The sequence below is a fragment of the Tachysurus vachellii genome, chromosome 13, assembly GCF_030014155.1.
Source record: "Tachysurus vachellii isolate PV-2020 chromosome 13, HZAU_Pvac_v1, whole genome shotgun sequence".
NCBI classification, from domain to species: Eukaryota; Metazoa; Chordata; class Actinopteri; order Siluriformes; family Bagridae; genus Tachysurus; species Tachysurus vachellii.
This window is the reverse complement of record NC_083472.1, coordinates 11,662,516-11,690,141: the sequence shown is the minus strand read 5'-3', so window position 1 is coordinate 11,690,141 and position 27,626 is coordinate 11,662,516. Positions and strand designations below refer to the sequence as shown.

The 27,626-nt window shown below is 38.0% G+C and overlaps 1 protein-coding gene across 2 annotated transcripts in view; it reads left to right on the top strand.

Annotated features, from left to right (window-relative positions):
- Positions 1–25,003, top strand: part of sorbs2b (sorbin and SH3 domain containing 2b) — a 37,429-nt gene extending 12,426 nt beyond the window's left edge. Inside the window, exons 6-29 of one of the 2 annotated variants that reach the window (XM_060884567.1) lie at positions 14–490; positions 979–1,302; positions 2,175–2,313; positions 2,977–3,146; positions 3,492–3,558; positions 4,211–4,261; positions 4,461–4,662; positions 4,956–5,070; positions 6,232–6,315; positions 6,866–6,922; positions 8,319–8,368; positions 9,345–9,547; positions 9,782–11,275; positions 12,138–12,223; positions 13,405–13,451; positions 13,586–13,700; positions 13,815–13,943; positions 15,763–15,948; positions 17,761–18,594; positions 18,772–18,942; positions 20,435–20,548; positions 21,694–21,728; positions 21,920–22,026; positions 22,236–25,003. In XM_060884567.1, coding sequence (XP_060740550.1) covers positions 14–490; positions 979–1,302; positions 2,175–2,313; positions 2,977–3,146; positions 3,492–3,558; positions 4,211–4,261; positions 4,461–4,662; positions 4,956–5,070; positions 6,232–6,315; positions 6,866–6,922; positions 8,319–8,368; positions 9,345–9,547; positions 9,782–11,275; positions 12,138–12,223; positions 13,405–13,451; positions 13,586–13,700; positions 13,815–13,943; positions 15,763–15,948; positions 17,761–18,594; positions 18,772–18,942; positions 20,435–20,548; positions 21,694–21,728; positions 21,920–22,026; positions 22,236–22,297 — 5,319 coding nt within the window. In that variant the 3' untranslated portion in view covers positions 22,298–25,003. The remainder of the gene's footprint in view (positions 1–13; positions 491–978; positions 1,303–2,174; positions 2,314–2,976; positions 3,147–3,491; positions 3,559–4,210; positions 4,262–4,460; positions 4,663–4,955; positions 5,071–6,231; positions 6,316–6,865; positions 6,923–8,318; positions 8,369–9,344; positions 9,548–9,781; positions 11,276–12,137; positions 12,224–13,404; positions 13,452–13,585; positions 13,701–13,814; positions 13,944–15,762; positions 15,949–17,760; positions 18,595–18,771; positions 18,943–20,434; positions 20,549–21,693; positions 21,729–21,919; positions 22,027–22,235) is intronic. The other variant, XM_060884566.1, reaches the window with a different exon arrangement.
- Positions 25,004–27,626: the final 2,623 nt, after the last annotated feature.

Here is a 27,626-nt window from a genome sequence, read left to right as displayed (position 1 = left end):
TATGGCTATACAGGGCCTCACTCCTCACAGAAAGAGCTCTCAGCTGCATCCTCCTGACTGTAATCCAGGAACATTTAGCCTCCATAATTATCCCACACAATGTCATGATGGCCCACTGCTCATAACACACAACTCATTCACCAGGGAAGCAATGTCTGCAAGCTCAGAGCAGAGCTCCAGAGGCAACCAGTTCTCTGACACTGACACCACTGCCTCGGGACAGCCTCTCAGCAATTTCCCCAGTGTATGTGGCCCTGAGAAACCTAGCATACATCCTTCACCCTTAGATCACCTTAACTCACACTTCCCGATTAGGCAGAAAAAGAGACATGTAGCCTCTCTGTCCATTTTCATTACACCACGGAGTCAGGCAGAAGCCAGATACAAACAGACTCTGTCTCTCAGCCCCCACACTCCACCCAAAAGGAAGGACCCTCTGGATTCCAGAACAATCTTTCACCCTTCACTGCCCCCTGCAGACCAACAAGTGGTATTCATCATGTTTATATTCATAGCTGCTGTTCCGTCATCATAATAACCTCCAGCATATTTATACTGCACCATGGCAAAGTACTAATGTCATTCAGTTCTTTCAGTATCACACATCTGAAGTCATTTGGACTTTATTTTATTTGTTTTTATTTTTCATTTTGGTACATGCTCACACAGCACTTACAAGGCATTTTCATATTTATAATACTTATAATCCTTATTTTTTGCTCATGCCATTTATAACAAGTGCAATCTTTAAAAGACATCTTTCCTAAGGCTGTATTATTATGGACTGATTATTGTTCTGCAATGCAATGATTTAAAATACATCTTCTTTTATCCATCTACCGATCACCTATTTTTTATTTTTCCCCTAAAGCAGATGACATGAATTTCACCTTCATTGTCTAATACACCGCAATCATCTCCATCAAACTACCACTGTTTTGGCCACTGAAGCTCACCTCCTACTCTCTTCTGTGTCAGGCCTACCCAGGACCAGCATTACCCTCCTGCTTGCACCCTAACAGGCCACGCTTCTCCACTGACTACACCTGCTCTCAGGCATCTGAGCACCATTTACATCCTCATTCCTATGGGCTTGCCTATTCCAATTTGGATCTATATCCAGCTCTGAGTGGCTGTTCCTCTCGTGCTCAGAGCGTGTCTTCCATAGCCATGCTGGAGGAGCTGAGAACATGTGGAATAGACTCAGAGGGAGCTTCTGAGTCCCCTTCACCCACCCACTGCCAGCTGAGCAGTTCCACTGACAACATGGCGATAGACATTGCTATAGCTAGCACTGCTAATGTAACTATTCCGCATGGTCTGGATCTCAGAACAGCTCTCTGTTCTGTCTTACAGTTCTGTTCTGTATTCACAGTGAACTTCACTGCTTTTATCTGCTCTGACTCCCCATTTCTAAAGCTTCACTTAGTTGACCTTAGTGTTGACCAACATGTTGCTGTTTCAAACATTCTTAACATTATTACCTTCTTTGATTCTCTGTGATCGTTCTGCTCTCTTCTTGAATACCTATTATTATTATTTGTTTTAACTTTTCTCACACTTTCTCTTTGACCTTTCTGTCCATTTATTCTTTTTGATTGGTTAGTGCCCTTCCTCCACCCATGGCTCTTTCTCCATCCCTATTCACTCTCTATGGCCTTCTTTTATTTTGAATTCAAAGGCTTAATCCACAGACACCAACCACCCTATGATTCACACTGACTGGTTTTACCGCCTTTGGCCTCTGGAATGTTTGTGTGTGGAACAATACTAATGATAGTCTAGTTCCAGACCCACATTTACTTTTTCTCAGGATTCTGGTAACTGCATTTGCCTTTCAGCATCTACTAATCCCATAGTTTACTCCAGTGCTAGCATTCTTACTTGATAGCCTTTCTTTGTAGAGAGATCTTGGGTTTGGGATCATGAGATCATGGTGGTATTGTGATTGTGCCTAAACAATACCAGTGAAGGGGAAATAGCTGTAGCAAAATCATACTACGCCCTGCTTCCTCTTTGCACTCTCATTCTCTGTCTTTACCACTTTGTCTTTATCCTTTTGATGTAATATATTTCTGATTACAGCCATGACAATGTATTGAATAATACTGCTTAAATTGATTTGTTAAACCTTTTCATCTTTTTTTTTTTTTTTAATTTTCTCTATTACTAAGGGCCAAGGGACTGTAAACGGAAGTGTTGTGACTGCAGGCCTAAAGAGTCACCTCCAGAGACCCTTCTCCCCTTCCACATACCCTCCTCTTCCCTCTTTCAGCCCTAGTCTTACAGCGATGCAGCAGGGCCGGAGCACTCGTGAGTACAAACTACAGACGTACTGGAAATTGTTTAGGACTATGTTTGTACCAGTTACACTGTTCAGCCATATCAATCTAAAAACTGTTCAGCTGAATCTAAAATCCTGAAAATCTGAAACAGACAATTTTAATAACATGAAAAGCTTTATAAGGTTAAAGTGTCTGAGGGTTTAAAAATACATGCAGCAAAATGCAACATCTACCACAAAGGAAAGGTGAAAATTTTACTCCTCATGCTCTTTGATAAATCGCTTGTGTGATATGGCAACTGTAATGCATGGTTAATGAATGTGAGCGTGCTGCCACAGTTTAGTTCACTGACAGCACAAGTGACAATTCCTTGTTCGGTTCGCATTGGATGAGCTCTCTAATCCCAAGTGGCAAGTAAGATCTGTGTTAGGAAGTTTTTGCAAGTAGATAAAGGCGGATTAACACAATTTCCATACATATTGAGGCTTTATCAAAACTCCAGGCAGTTCACTTTTGTATAGAGACAGATTTTGGAAAAAAAGATGGAGCATTGTGTTGGTTTTTGAATTTGTCATATTCATCTCTTGTGATGTAAGTTCCGTGTACTATTAAGTGTAATTGTTGCATTGATTACTAACAGCATTCTTGAGAATGTCAGTTTGTCCGTCTGACCTCATCTTTTCCCTTGCAGCTGCCGAGTCCATTTCTCCAGTCTATGCCACTGTGGGTTCAGTGATGTCTATGAACTCACCAGATGAGGAGAGGATTGGTACAGAGAGGATTGGTACAGTAGGCAAAGCTTCCCATTACTCAGGCATTGGCCCTGTGGATGAGTCTGGAATTCCCATCGCAACCAGGACTGTAAGCACAACATAGCACAGAGTTCTCTTGAGAGTCTTGTGAATTTATATATACTTATATAGAGTGATACATATTATATAGTCAAACATTTGTAACCTTGTATTATACAAATACAATTGTGTTGCATCATCGCCTCATATGAAAGTATTAGAGACTGGTTGGTAGGGCATTTTCTCAGGGAAACAGAAAACAGCATTATTGAATGGCCAGACAGCAGTGTTCTTTTTCTCAACATAATATTGGCATCTATATTTTTCATCAGAGTCCCATTTTAGCAGCAATCAGTTTATTGTTTACATAACAAAAACATCAGAGAAACTTCTTTTTTGTTTGTTGTTAACCTAGACTGTGGACAGACCAAAAGACTGGTACAAGAGTATGTTCAAGCAGATTCACATGGTGCATAAACCAGGTAAGGTGGAATCTTTTACACAATTGTATTCAATTACATTGATCAAATCAATATTGTGAAACGTTTATAGTGGCAATTACGTAATCTGCAAAACATTCATGAACTTCTGACATTGTTACATAGTATGGTCAACATATTGTAACTCTTAAGATTAGATTCTCATTTCCTGTGTTCACCCTTAATCCAGCATAATCAGTTACTATAAAAATATACTGTGTGACCTTTATTGCTTTTATAATAAAGCATGCAATAGATTAGCATAAAATAGTGAATCCCAATATAGGTAGGGCATCTGTTCTTGCCATGTGTTAATGGCTCAAGCTTCTTAAAATCAGTCTTCAAAGAGAGGAATTGACAAGATTATTAAATGTTGCTACATGAAAAGAGCTTCACTCAGCAGACTGTGGATTAGAGCTGAATCATTCCAGGAGCCTGACTGCGCAGCCCCACAGGTATCTGTCAGAATATTGTCCTTGGGATTACAGAGGTCAAAGGAGCATGACAACTGATCTCCCTGCCTAACGCATTATAAGCTTTAAATTAGGTTTATGTTAAGTGTTGTGTTGGTAAAATAAATGGGACCATTTGTTTATATAATACTAAGAAAGTCTGACTAATCGTCTTTGTTTCTTTCTTCAATCTGTTTTTACAGAGTTTGAACATTCTGGTTCCCATACTGCCAGTCAGCCTACTATGAATGACGGTGTGTCCTGTTCACTTTCTCTAGATTAACACGATCAAAAATAATTGGTCATGATTTGTCAGAGATACTGCTAGCACAGTTTGTAATTTGCTTGTTTTGTAAGGTGTAATTACTAATGTAAAGGTGAAAAATGAGCATTATAAAAATTTATTCAAGTTGGGGATTTTAATGGATTTTTATTTTGACTATGTTTTTACAGAGAAGCATAGTCGAATTAATAATATCCAGGCACACCCTGCACCTAAGAGCAGTACATACAAACCCATAACTAAGAGCATTTCTGATAATGGCACATGTGGACTCAGAACATCCAGCTCCGCTTCCCTGCCAACCTCATCATCAGCTCAGCCAATATCTCACAACCGTAATATCCGCCAGAGTGGCAGCAGCACCCCAGACATGTGAGATCCAGCCTTATACTCTGTGTCTCATACTTACTGTTCAACAGCATGTGTGGATTTGTCCAGTGTAATGTTCAGCCTGGGATGAGCCAGGTAGTAAGATTAAGCAGATTAATGCATAACTGTGGATAGTCTTCACAGAGTGTATTTTGCATCTAAGATACAGTATAAGTCTGAAGTAAATATAGCATGCATACGGTAGTCACCTGACAAAGTCTCAGGCTGTTACAAAACTGTGGTTGTTATACGATACCCGTTAAAAGCATTTTATTTTTCTCTTATTGATCTCTTAGAAATCAGTGGGGACCTCCAGATAAAAAAGTGGACACCCGCAAATACAGAGCCGAGCCTAGGAGTATCTTTGACTACGAGCCAGGGAAATCTTCTATTCTAGATCAAGAGAAAGCAGTAAGTGTACTTGATTTTTTCCTCTTTGTGTAGCACCGCTAACAGTGTTATAGTTAGTGGTGTTGACAGTATTTTTATGTGATTTTAGCTTCTAAAGTAAGAGTGTGTACAGACAGTACAGAGCCCACAAAATGTTTGTATTCCCCTGAAAATTATGATAATTGTAATACACTAACAGGTAACCACTAACCTGTCAATCCTAACAGGAATTGTTAATGCTAATTTTATACCATCTATTGATAACATCCAATGACAAATACAGAAATACATTTTCCATTAACCATTTTCCTTGATAAAGAGTATTTAGAGGGCCACCAAGAATAACAGAATACTAGAGCATTTGTAGTTACATTGATAATTGTTTTTAAATGTTTGTTTGGAATCTGTCACTGCTTTATAACTACCGATTAATAAACAGGATGTCAGGCAGTCTGTCAATATGTACCCCTGAATCAGAGTTATAATATCAGGAGACTTACATTTTTTCACCATTTTGTCACTCGTCATTATAGCTCAACATTTTGTGATGTTTTTCAGAATACTTAACATGTATCTTTCATATTTTTCTTGATGATATTTTATATGTGCATCTGATTTCAGTTTATTTGCACCTATATCTGTCACATCAACTGTTAATACATTGTTGCCATCTACTGGATATATTTGGACCTGCAATAACATACAGAAGACAAATTTATTAGTTTTTCTAGTTTTTAAAGTGTTATTTAGGAACTTGTCTGGAAATTAGTTTTTTAGGACTGCCTTAATTGTTTTTATGGAGTTTGTATTATTGGCAAATTAATAGAATTGCTAAGATAACTATAATTTTCTAGTGGGTACTATAATTAGAGAGGACATATTCTAGTTGTTAATTATATTGTGGAAAAAGGTCTGTTATTTCTCTCTGATGGAGTGGGAAAGGTACTGCAGCTGACCATTAAACTGCAACACATCATCCCATTTTTTGTTGTATTTTTTAATTAATATGTAGGATATTGTAGAAATAATGGCCTGAACAAATATTCATATTTCATTATTTCTATCTTGTCAAAGCCATTCCTTATGTTGACACTTGCATGTCTGTGGGCATTACTCCTTGTCATTCCTGTTCCCTCTCTTATCCCTCTCCTCTTTCCCCACTTTTATCCATTCTACAACCAGATGAATAACTTAACACCAGAAGAGCTAGCTTTAGAGAATGAACCCTGGTATAAGTTCTTTGCAGAGCTGGAGTTTGGACGGCCGGTAAGTGAGGGTGTAGTTGTGGGTGTTTGGTTTGATGCTGCTAGCATGGCACATTAATTGGGAAGCTTGTTGGCTTCCATAGTAGTTAGCTTCCTTTCCGCTATGGTCAGGTCTGGAATGACTGGTTGGAATGAGCAGAAGCGTTTAGGTGAGCTTCTTGATAATGACTGGAAATCAACAGAAGGCCAGTTTAACTGTAACATGACCAGTTCTGCTCTGACCTTCCAACATTTTAGCCTTGTGTCTCATTGTGTCACCAAGATCCCCTCTTTTTCACACATCCAGCTCTGCGGTCTTTAGCACATGCAAATGGAATGTTTGATTTAAAGACCACTTGCATGATTACATATTGCTTTGGTGAAAGGTGTGAGGGCTAATTGTAGTGACCAGTAGTTAGTACTGTGTGTAGTGATGCTAATCATGTGCTGATGTATAGTGGCATGCCGTCTGATTCTTCAACTATAGTCAGGTAATTACTTCTTCCTTTTTTCCCCTTTTATTTCTGGCTCACCACAACTCCTTCTGCTCTTTCTTCCTCCTCTGGGTCAAGCCTCCTAAAAAACGTCTGGATTATGATCCGGAGAGTGCGCTCCGAATCCGTAATGAGGTAATGAGGGTGTGGGGAAGAGAATGAGTGATAAAAAAAAAATGAATGAAAGAAATAAGTAATGGAAAAATAAGTAGTGACGCAACAGAAAATCCTTCAACCTTTTTTTGGAGCAAACTAGTTTTAATTCTAGTGATGCCGCCTCTATTTTTGGCAGGGAGTTCAAGAAGGTAAAATTGTCCATGCTCCCTGGGTGGGAGGGATGTAATTACTCTAACCCCTTGTCAATCAGTGCAAAACTACCCAATAGTAGCTGTCTGTGAGCTCAAGTATACAGAAGAGGCAGGTAGAGATTTACTCCTGGTGTGTTCAGATGCTCTGTCATGTAGCACCTGGCTAAATGAATAGTAAGAAATCAGTTTATTAATTTTTCATCACCTGTTCATCGTTCTCTGTCAAAAAAATTTTTTTTTATGTTATTTGTTATTTTTTTCTTTTTTGCTAACTAGATGTCTAAAACTAGATGTCATAAACCAAATGCACATTGGTTATATTCACAAAAATGTCTCAGAGTACATAGTTCATGACTTCCTGTGCTGTGTTTTGTTTTGAGTAAATCAAGGATGTGGGCCTGCTTCATTAAGGATCAAATGACATCGCATTTCACAAAGGCTATGTGGATAATATTATCCTCCTGCCACTTCTCTCAGTTAAAAATAGTCAGCCCCTTTGTCAGTGTTTTCACTTTATGTTTACAGCTCACATATGATAAGGCAGTCTTACTGAGTTATTTTATATCTTTATGATAAAGAATCATTGCCAATTATTCAATACATCACTGAATAGTGAGAAACATGTAAGACGATGGTACCGCTGCCTTAGATTTTCGTTGCTCACAATAACATTTATGTTTGGAAGACCGCTCCAAAGCTATACAAAGAGCTATTTAAAATTATAGTAGGGCTTCACAGCCCTATTAAGAGCTTGACTGCGAGGTATCCGTCTCTCGCTCCTGTTATTTATGTTGACAAATGTGTCATAGCAAGTGGACATTCCTGCCACCTCACAGAGGCTACTTTTAAAACTTGTTAAAAAAAATAGATGAACAGCTCCTACAGTTCGAGAGAATAACTCCAGCTGCTCCTTCTCAGAGCTTCATAAGAAGGGAAAATGGTTATTTACTCCAGCCATGTGCACAAGGAATTCCCTGCTTCATTTGACATTGAGACACTTGTAAGTTTTCTGCATACAGCTGCTCAACAAACGGCTTTTCATCTCACGCAAAACTTTGTCTGATGTTCCCCTTTTTGAAAGACATGGCATTTGGGAAAAGACGGCAAATATGGCATTTTGGGAATTTTGGGGCATTTTGGTCAGCTTTGAGTGTACGAGAAGTAATTGGATCTATAAGAATACACATTAAAGGAATCCATTTACTCTTTATTCTCTGTTTTAGACCTTTCTTTATCAGCCTTCTGCTGACAGAAGCTTTGACCGGCCCTCAAGGTAAGTTATTTTTCGCACCTACTGTACACCTCAGATAAGAAAAATGAAGTTGTGGCTTTACTTGAATTAAGATGAACTAGTGTTGATTGTTGATGTACAGGAATTGTGATGCTTACTGTAATCGGTTTGGAAGAGTAGGACAGCTAAAAAAGCCTTGTCCTTGTGGTCTGTCAGCATGGCATAAATCAATGTCCTCTGACCCACAGACCACCACTTCTGTCATGGCCACAACCTGTCCTTACTGTCTCCTCTATATATTATGTTAAAATAACAACTTTTAGTGACTTCACTTCTGGTTTTTGGTTATTTTATACTAATGACTTTTTAATGTGTTTGTGTGCAGTTTTCCAAAGAAAAATCTATATTATTAACTGTGTAGTACAACAGGTTTTGATTTGATCCTAGTGTTTTGAAGCAATATGTTTAATAGCCAGGATGTTATCTGGCTAGTGTAGCCTAACAGCTGTTTATTGCTATAATTCGTCTTTCTGGTAGAAACATTTTCTACACAGTCTTGGGGGAAAAATATCAGTCATCTAAGATCGAATCTCCCAGTATCTTATTCACACTAGAATGCTTTGATCTAATAATGAATATTGCATGTTTCATGTGTAGAATGAATAATAAGTAATAAAAATTTAGAATAGAAATTTAAAAAGCTGCTTAATGGTTCATCTAAGGTAAAAGAAGTACTGCAAATTATTTACTTGTTTGGGAAATTGATCACAGTTATATGCATTTAAATACAATGTGTAAATTTTTTAAAAACTTGTATTTTTGTTATTCAAACAAATCACCAAAGATTTGTCAGTCTCCTATACACATGTAGCTATCAAGCAAAATAGTACTACATTGTGGCTGTTTTGAGTGTCATCTGGAATATATATTCTAGCCCCAAATACCATGCTACCTTTGGAAAAGTACCTATTTCAAATATATGAAATACTTTTCATAAAAAATTACTTTTACCATTTTTTTCTGCCAGTGATAACAGGACAAGAAGGAAGTCAGAGCCCACAGCTGCCCAGTCTCGACCTCAAAGCTCACTAAGCTCCAACCAGAGCATCGTAAAACCATCTGAGATTCATGCTGCTCACCTTCCAGAACCAACCAGTACCAGGAACACCCAGAGAAAGCCAATAAACACCCCTTCCACTTCCTCCTTATCAAGGTCAAAAGGTAGATGTCAGACAGTACTAGGCCAAAGCTTAAAGCCTCAACTACTGTTTTGACAAATTTATTATGATACTGTACATAAACTTATGCCTTAGAGCATGAAATCTTTTGTTGCAGTGTTGCATATAGAATATGTTGGATAGATGTGCTGCTGTAGCAAGCACAAAACTATTTTACTCTGCTAAAAACCTGTTACTGTCTCCCTCTTGTCATGCTGCTCATGGTGGATATATAAAGGTGGGGATATTAACACACTGCACACAGCACATTTAAATGGACAAAATCCAAGCCTTGATACCTCATTTAAAGTAGTGGACAATGTTACCTCACAGGTTTCGGTAGCCACGTTTCAAAATGATGTCCAAAATGAAGCCACAATCATTCTGTCCGCCTCAGAGAAAATAAAGAATGGCTGGCAATCAGAATCAGAGAGTCTGGAGCTTTCTCCTAAGACTAGATCTTGGAGTTACGATGATCTTCTTTCTGAGGGCCAGGATAAAGGAATGGCAAAATGGCCCATTGTCTCATTGACACAGAATGCAGAAAAAAATGTTTTTCCTCACAATGACAATATGAATACAGAGGAAAGCAGAGAGCGCAGCTGGCACTGCTCAGCCAATACTGCGTCAGGTTTCCTCAAACTGTACAAGAAGATGCACCACATCAACCGGCAAGAGCTTAGCAGTTCACATGTCTGCTCGGTCAAAGCCAGGATACAGAATTATGAGCTTGAGCAGCAGAAGAAAAACTGCTTGAGCAACAACGGTTCCAGCAGTGAGATACCTCATGATATGGTGCACAATAGGATCTCTGAATTTGAAAGTTTAATCCAAAAATCCAAATCCATGCCAAACCTGGAAAGTGATTGCCAGAACACAGGTCCTACCAGGAGGATTACCAACCAAAATCGCAGCTACTCCATTGAGTCCTTGCTAGATGAAGAGCCACCAGCCAGAAAACCTCCAGAGGGACAACCACAGTACCACAAGATTCTTGCTAATGTGCCAGTTCGTATCCAAGGGTCCAACAATCACATGAAATGCTCTACTGTCCAGCAAGAGCTCTCAGACAGTGACTATGATGCTGTTGTATCTGATGTTTCTGACTTTATACAGATTGAGGGCTCATCCAACTGCAGTGAGACTGACTTTGACCACTGCTCCCTCACATCCTCGGAGAGCTTTTGTGGATCAGGCCGTCATCATCGCTACAACAGGCAACTAGTGAGCTCCTGCAAAGGCATGTGCCCTGCCTCCTTCACACGCTTTACTACCCTAATTAAACATGAGAGAGCCAAGAAAGACCAAAGGAATTGCCGGCATATGGAAGAGTCTGACAATGGCCTCAGCAAACTGGCCTTTCTGGTGAGCCCAGTGCCTTTTCGCAGAAAGAAGAACTCCCACATACCAAAATCTAAGCGATGCATGTACAGAGCTCTTGACTCAGCCCTGAAGGACATCTATGACCATATTTGCATTGAAAAACACAAGGGCAGCCTTCCAGAAAACAGCATCCTCCACAGGCTGCTGTCAGAGCTGCTACCTGAAGTTCCTGAAAGGAAGTCCTCTCTTCAGACTCTGGACCAATCCAGTCCAGTCCAGCTTTCCCCTTGTCATAATACTGATAACATGTACATCCAGGACCAGCCAGAGTACTCCCATCTGACCTGCAGTGCCTCCTGCCACTACACAGACAACAACCAGAAGAATAACACTCCGAGAAGCTCTCAAGGTGGATTCAATTCATCAGTCACCAATGTTCCCATATTCTTTTTTTGTGTTTGGGCTGTCATTCCTCCAACCACCCTCCATGCCTTGTACTGAAATGTTTTAGATATTTTTGTGAATGTTTTCTGTAGTAAAATGTTTTGTCATTTATCATTGGATGTCTCATTGAACCATGGTTTCACTTAATTTTGATTGTGTAATAATTTCTTTAATAATATATTTTCAATAGCTCTCCTGTTTATATGGACCTTTCCTTAAAAAATATGGAAAGGAAACGTTTGTAGTATAAAACTCTGTATGCTGGCCTGTCACTGGATTGCTGAACTGTAATTGGTTACTCTGTCTTTAGGCAGGCATGCTATATCATATATTTACATTGGCACAGGGTATATCTTTCCACAGTTTTTAAATAAACCTAATGGACATGAAGTCCTATTTACTTTTAATAGGAGCCAAGGGCTTTTTAATGACTACTCCCCTGAGCATAGAGCCATGCAAGCATTTGTCAGTGAGAAATCCTTACCATGTGAGACTCGCGTAAATACATTTGTTCCATGCATGGGATCTGTTTCCAGAGCAAGACTATAAATCTGCCTGAGTTGTCTGGTACAAGTTGCTCAAAAGCGATCAAAGAGATTAGAAGAATCAGGGAAAATCAGATTTATTTTGTTTTTTATTTCTTCCTTTGTGTATTAGTGAATTAATCGCTTTCTGTTAAATCATTTGTTATATTGTTTCAGTAATTATTCTGATTAAATACACCATAACTCCAACAGTCATCATTCTGCATGGAATTGAAGTAGGTTTTCAGCTTGGTATAATTGAATTTTTTCTTCCTCATTGTTTTGCTTCTCTTTTCTTTCAAGATCAAGACACATCCAGAGGTTATTCCTATCCTGATGTAGGACGACAAACTCCACAGAGCAGGAGGCCTACACCTGAAGTCAGAGAGGTTAGTAGCTCAACATCAACCTCTGAAAACAGATGTTAGTTCCATGCTCATTGCAAGAAGTACAGCTAATTGCATACCTGGCAAGAGTGAGAAAAAACATCTCTTATGGTGATGCATGAGGAGTGATGAGGGGAAAAAATCAGTGTTAGAGCCTGTGATTTTAGTAGTTCAAATAAATTTGCACACTAAAGGGTCTTGAAGGTTGCATACTTATAGATATGCCATACTTATTACACTGATTATTTATTTCACTCCTTGAAAGCGTGTCTATGTTTTTCAATATCGTCTGTAAGAAATAAGAGGAGGTTCCTTAAATTATTGGAAGTAATCTGGGATTATACTGCAGGATTTGGACATTTTTATGTAGATTTTCTGCCACGGTTTTATTAGAAGGATAAGGTGATTAGTGGAATTCCATGTGACCTAGAAATGAATGAGTTTAGCGAATCTGCCTCAAAAGTGTTGACCTGGGCTATGGCACAATCTAGGACCACATTGCAAAATCCAATTTTTAAGTCTCAGAAACAGTGCATGTGTTAGGAGGAGCAAGAATTGGAGTCTGTTGGTTTATAATGGATGATGGTTTTCAAAAAGACCAATCTTCTGTCTATACTGTCACATTCAGAAGGGTTTTCTTGAGTTTTGTAATATTAGTCATCTGTAAAATGAAAATTTTTCACCTCTAACAGCCTCAGATGCAAATAACTTACAAAACTGCGAAAGGACTCGTCAAAAAAATCCTGTTTCTCTGTATACTTTTGCATACCAAAAGCTATGAAATACACTGCAATTAATTTCAAAATATTTGTATATGAGCAAAAAAATAACATATTATGTAAAAGACCACTGTTTAGACAAAATAACATTGAAATTTATTGGATTCTATCTGCAAAAACAGAAGTAAGTGAAACAGTTAATCAAGCCTGATGAAAAAAACCTCACTATTCACAGAATATTTACATACAATTGTATAAAGAACATCTGAGACTACCGACATATTTGTAAAGGGTCACAATAATTTTGAAGACTTTTGCACTGTACAGACTAATACACCTTACATATTATTGCATGTATTCATGTAACCTGAGGAAAGTCTAAAGGAGTTAATATTATAGGAATTATACATCAATATCTGTTGTTTTACCAAGCAGTCTAATCTGTGTACTTTTCTTATCATACAGAAACTGCCTGCCAAAGCAATATACGATTTCAAGGCACTGACAGCAAAGTAAGAAATTCTGTGTATTTACAAATTTAAATGTACTTTTTGCACAAAAAAAAAGTGAAATATTTTACAATCATTATGCATGTCATAATCATCCTCTATCATAGACTAACTTTGTTTATGTTAAATCTATGCAGAGAGCTTTCATTCAATAAAGATGAGATTGTGTACATCACACGGCAGATAGATAATAACTGGTATGAAGGAGAACGCCATGGGAAAGTGGGCATCTTTCCTATCTCTTATGTGGAGGTTTGTGATATTCATGCAAAACCTGAGCTCATGTCAGTACCTGTTTGGAATTTGTGCTTGCAGATTAACTCTTTGTGTTATTTTTGTGCTGTCTTTGTGTGTTACTGTTGTCAGAAAATATCTCCATCAGACAGACATCAGCCTGCAAGGCCTCCTCCTCCCGCCCAGAGTACAGAGATCGGGGAAGCTGTGGCTCGCTACAACTTCAGCGCTGACACTAATGTGGAGCTTTCCTTAAGAAAGGCAAGGCTCAGCCGTTGTTGTAGAAAATGGTGGTGCTGATTCCCAGCTAGTAAATATTGGAGTTCCAGATGTTTCTGTCAGGAGGTTAAGTCTGTAGATTTTTGGACTGTTGAGACCATGTGGTCTCACTTAAGACCAGTCAAGATGCAGAAATTCAAAGAATATACAGTAAAGTAATCTCAAATGCACTGCTTTTATAGTTGATTGTTGTAACCTTTTTAGAAATTATAGGTAAATGTTCATTGTCATTACTCTCTCTGGACAAGGCTTCACCCAATATTGGTTGAGGGATTTCAGCTAGTTTTAAAACTCATAATTTTCAGAAGTTCGTTATTTTATATATTTATACAATATATTTATGCCAGAAACATAATTTTTGTGAAGGTAGTCAGAAATTCTGCAGCCAGTTGTATATATAAACCTTTAATATTATGCAATGCACATGCAGTTCCTGTACAACATTTGTTGTATTCATTATGGGCTGTATTAAGGTTTGCTTCTATTAAGAAGAACTGATTTTCTATACTTCTATATTCAGAAACTCTGTGGGTGTTGCATACCGTAATTTCCGGACTATTGCGCGCTCCTGAATATAAGCCTCACCTACTGAATTTTAAAAAAATATTATTTTGAACATATATAAGCCGCACATGTCTATAAGCCGCAGGTGCCTACAGGTACATTGAAACAAATTAACTTTACACAGGCTTTAACGAAACACGGCTTGTAACAAAAATAAATAGGCTTTAACAGAACATGGCTTGTCACAAAAATAAATAGGCTTTAAAGAAACACGGCTTGTAACAAAAATAAATAGGCTTTAACGAAACACGGCTTGTAACAAAAATAAATAGGCTTTAACGAAACACGGCTTGTAACAAAAATAAATAGTCTTTAACGGAACACGGCTTGTAACAAAAAATAAAAGATTTGCAGTAAACAGTAGCCTACCAAGAAAGTCATTCGTCAGTATCTTCCTTCTCCTGTGCAATGAAACCACTGAAGTCATCTCCTTCAGTGTCGGAGTTAACCCGTTCGGCAATTTCCTTGGTCTAATGAAAGCTTCATGCCACCAAAAAACCGAGCACGTCACAGAATGTGGCGGGAAGAAAAAAGCGGGAAACATCCATATATTAGCCGCGTCATTTTTTAAGCCACAAGGTTCAAAGCTTGGGAAAAAAGTTGCGGCTTATAGTCCGGAAAATACGGTAATAAAAGCAGTGTCTTTTAATTATCTGTGATTCTGACCTTGGATTTGAGGTAATTTGTCTTGTGTGATCTCTGAGCCAGCAGCAGTATTAAATCCAGCATCGATGACATAATCACATTGTCACCCAGAAATTAATATTTTTGGCTGTAAGTAAAATGGAAAAAAAAAGAAATTGCAATCAAGGACACTATTAAAACACAAATATACCTATTAATTAGTGAACCAAATATATAAAAAAACGAATTATGGAAAGATTATGAAGAACATTTACTAATGTGTTATAAACATAGCAGACAATTGCTTGGTTCTTTTAAAAATGGATACATTCTCTTTACAGGTGAGAAGAACAAATTATCCACAATGCTGGCTTTATTATATTAGTTCATGAACTTAAATAAGGAACCAAAGAAAGATTAATCATTCTTCTTCTCATTCACACATTATGATTTCATGACTTGCCAGAGGTCTAGTAGCCACATTAAACTGTGCATATATGTTTTATATTCAGATTAATAATAATAATTTAAAGCCTTGTCATCTTTTTATTACACTATATTGTCTCCAACTCTGCATCCAGCTTTAAGTGAAGATTGCCTCAATCTCTTCCAGGGTGAGCATGTTATAGTGCTGCGCCAAGTGGACCAGAACTGGTTTACAGGAAAAATCCCTGGGACAAACAAACAGGGCATCTTTCCAGTGTCTTATGTGGACATCATCAAGAAATCACCTATTAAAAGTCCTAGCCAGTCACCAGGAGTTGCACACAGTTCTGCCAGCGACCGACTGAACAGTAGGGTGAGTATATGAGTGGACACTGAGTGGGCTCTTGCTAGCTATGTAGGTTAAGGTGTGGGAACATTGAAAACTATGAACTGGGATGTGTAAGATAAAGAATAAACTATAATTTTTCTTACTCATTAACTTTCAAAGCAGATAGCGTTGGAATGGTTTATATGGATTGAAATTGTTACAGTTAAAATGGATACTTTTACAATTGTGACAATAATAACAGACTCACAGTCATCAGATACCTTCACTCCAGTCTGCCCGGTTTGTAGTCTGATGTCAGATCATGAGGTCGTGTTCAGTTTGGTTGTGTGATTTGGTTAATTTAGTAGCATTATTATAACCTGAATTAATGGGACCTTGTTTGGATGAGCTTCTTTAAAGAATCCCTGTAGATTAGGTCTGTGTTAACTGTCATTAATTGTAATGCTATCTAAAGCATAAAGTAGTGGACACTTGACCCTCTGCTCCCCTGACCTGTGTTAAGACAGACTGATCTTAGCCCAGATAAATTATCCAGCCAATGATTGTGCAATCATCATCTGGGGCTAATTATGGGCTGAAAAGGTCAAGTGTTACTTCTGCATCTATGTTCTGATTGGGGTTCCGTGTCCTTCACATAGCTGTTTCTGAAGAGAGACTTACATTTATCTCATTTGTACAACTGACACATTGGGGTTTGATTGTGGCAGCTTAGTGGTGCTGGGGTATGAACACACAACCTTCAGATTAGTCCAACACCTTAGTCACTGAGCTACTACGTACTTCCCCCTAACCACTTACCCCTTACCCCTGAACTAAGAGTACATATTTAAAGTAAACAGCATTTCAGCTTTGGTGGCAAATTATATACATTTGTTCTAATGCGAAACACACAACTATATCAGTGTCCATGCAGTGCTGACAATGATTCACTACCCAAATAATATCTCAGCGGTACAAGTTGTACAAAATGACATATGCGATGCAGAACATCCATCAAAGAAATGTACTGGAAATGATCCACCAAAAGAACATTCTGAAGCAGACAGACAGACAAGAAGTGCTGCATTTCTGGTTTTATGAACTCAGTATAGCAGACAGTATATAAACATGCAATACTCAGGTCAACGATCTTCAAACAGACAAGACAAGACTAAATCAGTAAGCATAAAGCAGGCACTAATCAAGACAAGCAGATAACAAATACTTGGCTCCATCACAGTTATGATGCTGGAATTAGACTAAGCAAAGTAATGCTGACAGCCCAAGTTATTTAGAGGGAGCAAACAGGTGTCGTTAGTAACCAGGTGCTATGGGGCTCGAATGACAACGTGTTGGTATCATGGGAGTTGCAGATGTGGAATGTTGCACTGTATTTTATTATAATATTGTCATTTTTATTTGTTTGTTTGTATGTTCATAGATAGACTGTTAAATTATTTTACCCAAAAAGCAAAGAGGATGCCTGGTGGTTATATTCCACTGTTTTTTTTTAAATTTCCTAATCACTCATTATTAGAGAGTTTTCAAAAGAAGTGTGCTTGCTTTTGTAAGTTATGTCTTCTTATATAAAATAGCACACAGCAAATTAGCCAGAGCGTTTTTTCACAGGCGATGTGATAATTTAATTCTGAATGGCACCATAGTTTATTAATGATGTAATGTACATATACACTTCTGTAGTGTTTACATGCTTTTCCCTTCTGATTCCATGTTGTTTTCAGGAAAAAAAAGGAATGCTGTTTTATGATTCATGCTTCAACCATCCTTTACCATTTCATTCTTGCTACTTCACTCTGTGCTTTCACTTTCCTCTGTCTCTCTCTGTTTTTTTCTAAGCCATCATCTGCACACCTCATGACCTGCTCTCCCTCGTCCACTCCCCGCCAGCATACTTCCCCCTCGCCCAGCTCCCAGAGAGCAGCTCATCTGCAGGCAGTGACTGGAGAGTGGCTCGCCCTCACCCTCGGTCTGTCTCCTTCAGGCACTCCTGCCCCTACACCTCCCCCTTTACCCTTTAATTTCCAGCCAGATTATGAAAGGCTGGACTCCCCTGCTGCCACTGCACGGGGTCCTTTCCCTTCCCTCATGTCCGGCACCCTCACCCCTCCACTCAAAGAGGGTCACTTTGTTCCTATAAGCTCTCCAAAATCGTACATGTCTCCTGAGCCCAGTCCCTCACCTCAGGCCTACCTCACTTCTGCCTCTTTTACCCCATCCCCCATTTCCCCCACTTTTGACTCCAGCCCCAAGTGTGGCAGTGTGATAGAAGTGAATACAAGTATCAAGCCTGGTCTGCTTGAGAAAGAGCAACGTTTTTCAGATGGCTTTGGCTTTGAAAAGTTGGACTCACCAAGATCTTGCTGCCCAATTGATCTGGTTGTGTATGAGCCTGATGAACAACCCTCATCCTTAAAGTTCCCCTTATCCTCCAGAGAAACTGAGGAGGATGTATGTGAAGAGCTTGTGTCCATCATCCAGGCCAGCCAGGCAAATCATCCCATTGTGAAGACATCAGAGTTTTATAGGCAAGATCTAACTGCTTCAGAGGATTTACCCAAACTGTTCATAGAGGAGGATCAAAGTGAAGACAGAAGGGCTTATTCAGACTCACAGTCATCAAATACCTTCACTCCAGTCCGCCCGGTTTGTAGTCTGATGTCAGATCATGAGGTAGTGTTCAGTTTGGTTGTGTGATTTGGTTAGTGTGTCTGTACTAATAAGAGATAAAAGTATTCTTGACTAACACATACTTACTTGAAGTATATACTTTACAGCGATTGCTAGATGCTGAAAGAAACATTTTTCACTTTATCCCTTTAATTAAAGCTCATCGTTTCTTCCTGTTAGCAGGCTGAAAGTCCCCCTATGAGTCCATCATCCCCTATCTCTTCACAACCTTTGATTTCCACATCCCCTGCATTTCCCAAGTTCTCCTCCCCCTGCTCCACCCCTCCACTCCCCGGGGTGTCTCATTCCCCTCCTCCTTCCTCCAAACAGCTTCGCTCCTCGAAGGTCAAGGTAAAGAGGAGATGCTTAACAATAATTTTCCTCAAAAACCTTCTCTAGCCACAGTGTCTATAACTCAGACACTAACAAGTGCTGATTAAAATGTTGTATCTGTATCCACTCCTATGCAGTATATTGGACATAATACATTGCTCCAGATCCTTTATGGTGCTTCTTGCACCAAAACAATTCCATACTAGTCAGTTGATATCTGTTTCATTTTTGGTTCAGCCTGGATCAGTGTACCTTTATGAGCTTTATAGGCCTCCTCCGTGTCCACTGGCAAGGAAATAAACTGGAGAGACTGTATATTATGATGAGGTGAACAGATATTCACATAGAGCCATGTTCAGAGTTGGTGACTTGAGTCGAATAACAATGTCAAAATTTATAATATGGGTTCTGGGTTGTGCAGGTGCTTCCGCTGATTTTATGGGTCGCCCTTTCAGATAATGCAAATAACCTAGCTGAAGTTCACACCTCTGAGGTTTCTAGACTTTTCTGTGTAACAGCGTCTGAGGTAAAGTAGACAGAAATTCAAAAATATTTAACAGCAATGTTAAATTCACTACTGAAAAATGTGTCTTTCACCATCATTATTTGGAAGTAACCATAAATAGAAATAAAAAAATTATTGTGCATTATATTTCTTCTTATATATCGTCCATTGACAACTACTTATTTAATGTAGCCAATTATAATATCTGTACAAGATATAGGTGAGTGTATTATATTTTAATTCACACTTTTTCAGAGGTCAAATGAATAAAATTCTGAACTTTTTTTGTTCATTTGTTCGTGTTCTTCATAATTTTATCTGTAAAAAGAAAGGGAGATTTGTACTCATTAATCTATAGGGTTATTTTTATACATTTCAAATTGGCCTTCGATGATTAACTGTAGTTTTTGAGTGCATTTACAGCCCAGACCTTTGAATAAATTCAGTAGGTTGCCAGTATCAATCAGTAGCAGACAGTGCCAGTGGTGCCAGAGAGTTGCGCAGGACTTCATGCTATTTTCTGCTTGAGTTGGTATTGCACAAGAAAAATGTGCTTAGATTTTTAGACACAAGCCTGTTTTTGGCTTATCAACAACCGGATCAAATACTGAATAGGTCTTTATTATATCTATATGTCTGTAGTTACCTCTGAAGTCTGAGTGCCTATGTGAGCAATGTCAGTACTAATTTCTCACTATGCGTGCATAACTGAATATGGCTCATAATTTGTGAACAAATAGAAGAAATATACACAGATTACTTATTCAGTCTCTTCATGCAAACGATTATATAATCTACATAATGGCCAAATACCAAAAATAGATTTGTTCATTAATTTAAATTTGAGTTCTTGGTTAATTTAATAACCAATATGGTTAATATTCTAGCTAATTAAACCATTGCCCCATGCAATATGTACCGTATATTTCTCTCTCTGTTTATTTCTGTGTGGGTGGTGTGTGTGTCAACCCTGATGGAAGACTCTTCTGGCTCTGGTTCTTACAGCCTGTGTTAAGGCATGATGTTGTGGTTATCGGTAAGCCCCCCCGTAGTCCTGTGATGTCTAGGAGGTCCTGTGGATCACCTGTTAAAGGGCAAAACTATTCACCGTCCCATAGGGTATGAAAATGTGCAAAGCAGTGTCTAACCCTATGCAAGTGCTTGTCATGTCAGACCATATACATGCTGTATACATGTTCTAATATATCTATATGTTATATACAACTAATGCATTGACTTTTTAATTTCTCTGCATCAAATTAACATTGGATTTTTTTGAGAATGTTGAGCACTGACACTGAATTTTGTCTTCATGCATGATGAAGAGAGGTATGTCTAGAATTAATTGTCCATCTTTTTCATTATAATTTAAAATACCAGTATGTCTGTAAATAACGTAATATAAATAATATTTATAGGCCGGGGTTATATGAACATGTTCTTTCTACCCAATGTTGGCAATAATAGCAAAGTTAAGCAATTTGTGCTAAATAAAGATGTACCGTTTCTATTAGGCATGCATTTGTTTGTCTTTTATTAAATTGTGTGGTAAAGTATTGAATCAGGAGCAAATAAGCAATTATGACTGCAACAATATGTGTTTCTTGCGCATGTTGTTTTTTTGTGTATGTAGATTTTGTTGCACGAGCATCTGTTGCAGTCTGCTAGTGTGTGACCTGGATGTGTCTGTGCATTACAAATAGCCTTCAACTGAGCAGCTGAAATGTGCATAAGGGCCTCTTCTGCTGTGTAGTGAGATGAACAATGAGTACACATGCTTAGCCTACCTGGGATTGCTTGTAGGAATGTCCAATGATTTTTCCTGTGTACACAGCATAAGCAAGGTGTTCTCCCCAGAGCTAGACAAGTGGCTCATTCCGCCAAAGTCCAGCCAGATAAGGGGAGTACAGTCCTGATTTTTAGGATCTCAAACATGAGTGCAGAGGGTTGACTAGAAAAATCAGTGGATATGTTACCACAGTCTGGTGCAATGCTTAGAAACAATCTTTAGCCCCTGGTGGAGCTTGATTTCTTGTGTATATGAACTTTCAGTGCTGTTGTTTTTCTGGCTCTTCAAATGAATTAAAAGTGCTGGAACGTTTGTTTCATTCTTTGTATTCATATGCACATTTAATCCAGGCAGGTGTTACTATATGAGTTACTGTGTTCTCCAGTGGATACCGTATTATCAGCTGGGAATATCATTCAGTGAAGTGTGCAACATGCATCATGTTTATATCAGACCTGTTTTGTTTTTTTCTCAGCGTCCAACACAGGATCCTCTGGAAGGTGGAGAACCGTAAGTGTCTTATTCTTTCAGAGTAATATCAAATGATGCCCTCTGTAAATCTGTCCATTTCTTGTTCTATTTAATTTCCCCAAAGTCATATATCACGTTAGCATTGTAATTGCTGAACAATCAGTATGAAAAATAGATGACATTGTCTTTTTTCCACACTGAAAATAACTGCTGAATATCTAAAACACCAGGTTTCAGGCCCTGTATAATTACATGCCACGCAATGAGGATGAGCTGGAATTGAAAGAAGGAGACATTGTCGATGTGATGGAGAAATGTGATGATGGCTGGTTTGTGGGTAAGACTACAGTGTGAACACTGCACACTTTCACCACAAGATGGCACTGTTCTCCAAGCAATACCTACTGGCTTGAGACGCTGCTCTTAAAGGAAATAGAATAATAATCTGTTTATTTGTTGTTGTTTTTTTTTTTAAAAAAATTCTGTAGGTTATTTCCTTCCAACAAGGTCACTTCACGCACATATAAATACATATTATGTTTTCAGGAACGTCCAGGAAGACCAAGTTTTTTGGAACCTTCCCTGGAAACTATGTGAAGAGACTCTAAGCTGAGGTTCTCTCTGTGTTCTTCTGTACACGTCTGCTGATATGAAGCCACAAAGAGTAGACAGAGAATGTCGCCTATTTGTCCGCATCATTATCTTACCATCAGCCCAATACTGCATGAGAAACGTGTATGGAAATTAGTCTCATTGGTCCTGGAGTGGATTATTACACTTTGTACATTAGCTGAAGGACTGGAATCCCTCAGTTCTCAAGCAATCATATATAAAGATGGAATTGCATCAAAGACTTAAAAAGATGGCTTTTTTGAATGCCTATATTTGTAACATTATTTTTCATTAAAGAATATCGGCATAGCTGCCTTTTAGTAAAGATGATGAATTAAGTAGGAAAGAAGGAAAGAATTAACAAAGTGCCCTATTTATCTTTATTTATTGAGAGGCATATATATTTTTTCTTGTTTTGGGGTACATTGGAAGGTTTAGAGAATACATTAGGAATGTTTTGGAGACAAAGACGTGCCCCTGCTAATCTGGACCTGTAGTCTGATCTAATCTACATCTAGATTGACCAGAATTGCAGTGTCATGCTGAATAGGATTCCTTACTACTTCTAGCACATGCACATACAACATGATTCAGTATAAACACCCTCAGAGTTTCTATGATTTCTGTCCCTTCAGACATTCATATAAATATCTGAAGGATTTTCTAAGTGTTTATCATATTTTTAGGCCAGAGAATGTCCTGTTTTATACAACCATGTGCACTGCGTAGCTGTTGTAATGCTATCATTTAACTGAACCACAATATTACCTACTGCCTAATACTAATTATTTGATGCCACGTGATCATGCACACTGCAATCTCTTATTTATAACTCAACATGATATAGCTTGTATGTAATATGGCCATTTTAGTATGTATGAATCTGAGTAAAGTTTCTTAAAAAATAAATCTATTATTTGAATTTATTAGGTAAAAGTGTTATTCTATTTCCAAATGATAAAAGATACATTTTGTTAAATTATAATCGTCAACATGTGTTTAAAGATTTTTTGATTTAAAGAAATATTCCAAACCAAGAGAGGAGGGTGGAATAAACATATGCTTCCTCAGAGACATGTGAATCCTCCTCTTCTTTTCAAACTGTTACTCATGGAGCATCACAGGGTAGCTCAATACACTTGGAGGAAAGCTCTATCCGCCCTGTAATCGATACAATAGTGTCGCTCTGAATTTCAGGAGAGAGACACTAATGCCATCTCTTCCACCTTGAGACCTTGGCCAATTTGATTCTCATGACTCCTGCTCACGGATAGCTATGGTATCATAGGGAGTCGAGTGCTTGAGAACAGGCAAAAGCTTTTCTGTTGCACCACTTAGGAGTCCCCCAAACCTTATGGTTCAACTTAAGCACAAAAGTCATTAGAAATCACTTTCATTATTAAGAGTGTTACTTTTATTTGACGCATTATATTTTGTTGCAGGCTTATCTGTGTTGTCATATATTAGTTTACCAGCTCCTTCATAATGCATAACAATCAGTGCACGGATTCTAATCAAATCGATGTAAAAGTCTCCAAATTTGTCTAGTGACCTCATAAAAATAACAATGACACTGTTCTATTGTGGAGAGGAAGACATTTAGCATTAAATTGAGCCATAGCTTCATGATCACTGACCACAACTAGTATTAAAGTTGCCCAGAAACCACTGCAGTAATTTGTGTTGGTGTCTTAGTTACATGAGAACTGTGCGCTTGTTTAAACTAGATCTCTAGTCTTCCAGAATTAAGGTAAAGGTGCTGTAATAGTATACTCGGTGAATAACTCTACCCAATGTCCTTTATGCAATTCAGTGTAGAACATAACACAAGACTGTATATCTGTGCAGGAAACGAAGTGTCCATGTGTTAACTGTGTTAAAGATGGAAATATATAGAAAAAACTGAATTCATGCAGTTAATTTGACGCTATGCTTAAACAGACTGTATGGCATAAAGATACAAATCAAAAGAATCAGATGAATCAAATCAATATAATTGAATTATACAGACTATCATTATTAAATTTTGTCTTACTGATAAACTGAACACAAAACAAGTGATTAAACGTGCAGTATTTTTCCATACTGTGATTATCTGATGCTCAGTAAATTGAAAGGATCAGTGATGTAATTAGATCAATGTTCAGATGTCAAATATGTACATTACAGGCCAAATGTGTGAAAGCAACACCAGCAATGTGAATGTTAAAAATTTCTTTTACAGGGAAAAGAAATGTGTATTAACTTACAGTAGATCAAAAGCATTGGCTGAATGACTGCAGCAACTGTGTACACCTATTTAAATGGTTTCAAATCTAGCAAATCAGTATGTTCTTTTTGCTTGAATGACTCCAGACATTCTTTTATGAAGTTTCATCATGTATGTTGCTGGTATAACATTTCAAGCCTTTGTAAATCTTTTCTAAATTATTTTTGACATGTTTTTTTCTCACTGAGTAGTTGGACTGAAGTATACCTTAGTAAATGAGAAGTCACATAATGTCGGTTAAGAATTCATTAAAAAAACACAGCTTGTTTCCACACTTTTGCCCTGTAGTATACATGTGTGAATGTATATACTGTAGTAAAAGAGCACAGTATATGCGGACATCCTCCAGAACATCAAGCCAATGTTTATTTTTATATTTCTTTCTTGTTTCTCTCTGTGGAACTGTACATTTAATAAATAGTCGCTAATCTAAGATTTTCTCATTGTGATTTCTTCACTTCGAGCTTGAGCTTAAATGAACAGCAGCTGCAGATTGTGGGGTTTTGGTTAAGGAAGCCCTACAGGAACTATGTAGTTTTGTGAGCTTACAATCACAACTTCATTTAAATTCACAGCCCAAGGGTTTTTCATCTGCTCAGGATGAATACACAGTTCTGATAATAAGGGAATGTCTAGACTGAAATGTATAACTAAATATTAATTCCAAACAGACTCATACGAGGTGCAATCCAGACTGAACAAATTAAAATGTTCTAATATGCACATGTATTTTTTTAGATAGAACTCCAGTCATGCATTGCCAATGTCTGGGAGTGTTGAGCAGTGCATTTAAGCCTTGGCTATAAATAACCTCACTCCTTCCTATAGTTGTCCACTCACCACCATAGCAACCCCATAAACAGAGAGTTGCAGGGAGCAGCCTGGGTTTCCTCTTGCTGAGAAAGAATCAGAGGCATCTGTTGTCCTGATGGGATGCCAAAGCTTATACTGTATCCACACTCAGAGCTTTTTTACTGTAGGCTTTTTAATTTGAAGCAAATCCTGTCCGTGTTCTATTCATCACTCAATAACGATAGAAGAGGAATGAACTTTAGCTCAGGCTCACTACTGCTTTAAACCCAATACAGCTGAATGAAGATATATGCAAGCAGCAGAATGTCCAGAACAATTTTAGAGATGGGAGGCACATAATTAGGCACAGGGGCCACCAATCACAGAGCAAGTACACACTTAGGCTTAGCAGCTATTTTATCTAGCTACAAAAATAAAATGATCTCAGTCCTGATTTTTAGAGTTGGCTTTCATGTTCTTTCTTGTGATACAAAATGAAACTGCTTATAGCTGTCACAGCATTCCAGGTTTCCTCTCTACTCAGTTATCAAATAGAAGCTTTCTTAAATTCACCCCTTCCACTTTTATAACATTAAACGTTTTATAAGTGTGAATGTTAGTTCTGCATAGCACATTACGCAAGCGAGCGTAAGGTAAAGCAATAAAATATTAGAATTTTTTTAATGCAACTTGTAAACGATTTTGATGTAATGTTTCACTGATAGAGATTTTTTAAAATCTGGTGTTGGTTGTCATCAAATATACATGTCAAAATGGATTATATGTGAAACGTTGGATTTGCTTGAGTATCTCATTATGGAACATGTCCACTCATGTTGTCACCCAGAACTAATACAGCAGATGAGAAGTGTGCATTCCAGAGGCTGGACTTATGATGCAACTGGACTTATGATCAGTCTAAAACCGGTTCTCACTCTCTGATGACGAGCACAACATGCTGGTTAGATAAAACTGTTCAGAAGAATGAAGCCAACACTTTAGTCCTAAGAATGCTGCCTGTACCAGTGTCATCTCACAAGAGAACATTTAGCTCCAAACAGTAGCCTTAGCCAGCTTGCTACTACATTATGAAAGAAAAAAGGATGTTTGATGGAAGACATTTGTGTGTAAAACTTTGAAAGCGTGATAGAATTTAGCTTGGTGCTGAAAGAACTTTCCATTATATTATGTATGATATTTTACTCTAAGCTTTTATTAAAACTTTATTAATCCTGATACCACAACCATTTTGTCCAAACCACCGAGTTTTCTGAATAGTGATGAATTCATCGGCTCTTATTATATAATAATGCAAAGGGCACTGTGTACAAAAAAATCATGAAGTTGTTGTATGTCTTTTAGCTACACAGGGATGCATCTTCCCATGTGTGTGCATGTGTATTACACTTGGTGAATGGCCCAAATGGCCTTGCACCTTGTGCCTTGTTTTGTGCAATATAGACAGAGAACATTTACTTTGCAGTGAGCTGGTCATTACTGCACATCTAAGAAGGATTTTATAAACCTGATGTGATTAAGCACACAATGGCACACTGTGTGTTTCATGTAGGCTCACAAATAAAACATGTTGGTTTAATCAGCTACATTTGGCATCAGTCTGTGAAAGAAGCCTGAACAGCAATTTAGTGGTTTCAGTATCTCATAGCAGAATTCCGAAATGAATGTTTAAAGATATATTAATCCTTGTTTTCTGTGTTACACTATATGTCTATTTAAACACTTAACTACACAATTGTCTAGAATGTCTATTTATGATTTGGAATGTGTTTCCCTCAAACCTGTTGCATGCCACTGTGCCTAAACACACAACAAGGTCTACAATAAGTGGACTACACAGAACCCTGACCTCATCCACTTTGAATACCTTTGGGATTAACTGAGACTGCAACTGCAAACCAGGCCATCTTATCCAATGATAGACTAAAACTGAATAGATTACCTTGCAGCATATACAGTATGCCATGATTTATTACTACTGAAGGATACTACAAAAGACTGTGCCTCATGCTGCGATACATCACTTATGTTATCAGGGAGCCAGGGTTACAGGCTTATGGTAAATTTCCACAAATTCAACATGTGACTTTCTGTTCTTCAGCCGCACACTCTGCCAGATCCTCATGGAAAAATCTGTCAGCGGTGTTCAGTTTCATGCAACTGCAGCATCTATGTTGCATTCAGCTAAACAGAAATGTAACATAAAATTATTCTCAGAAACCCTAGAAAATAATGAGGAATGGAAT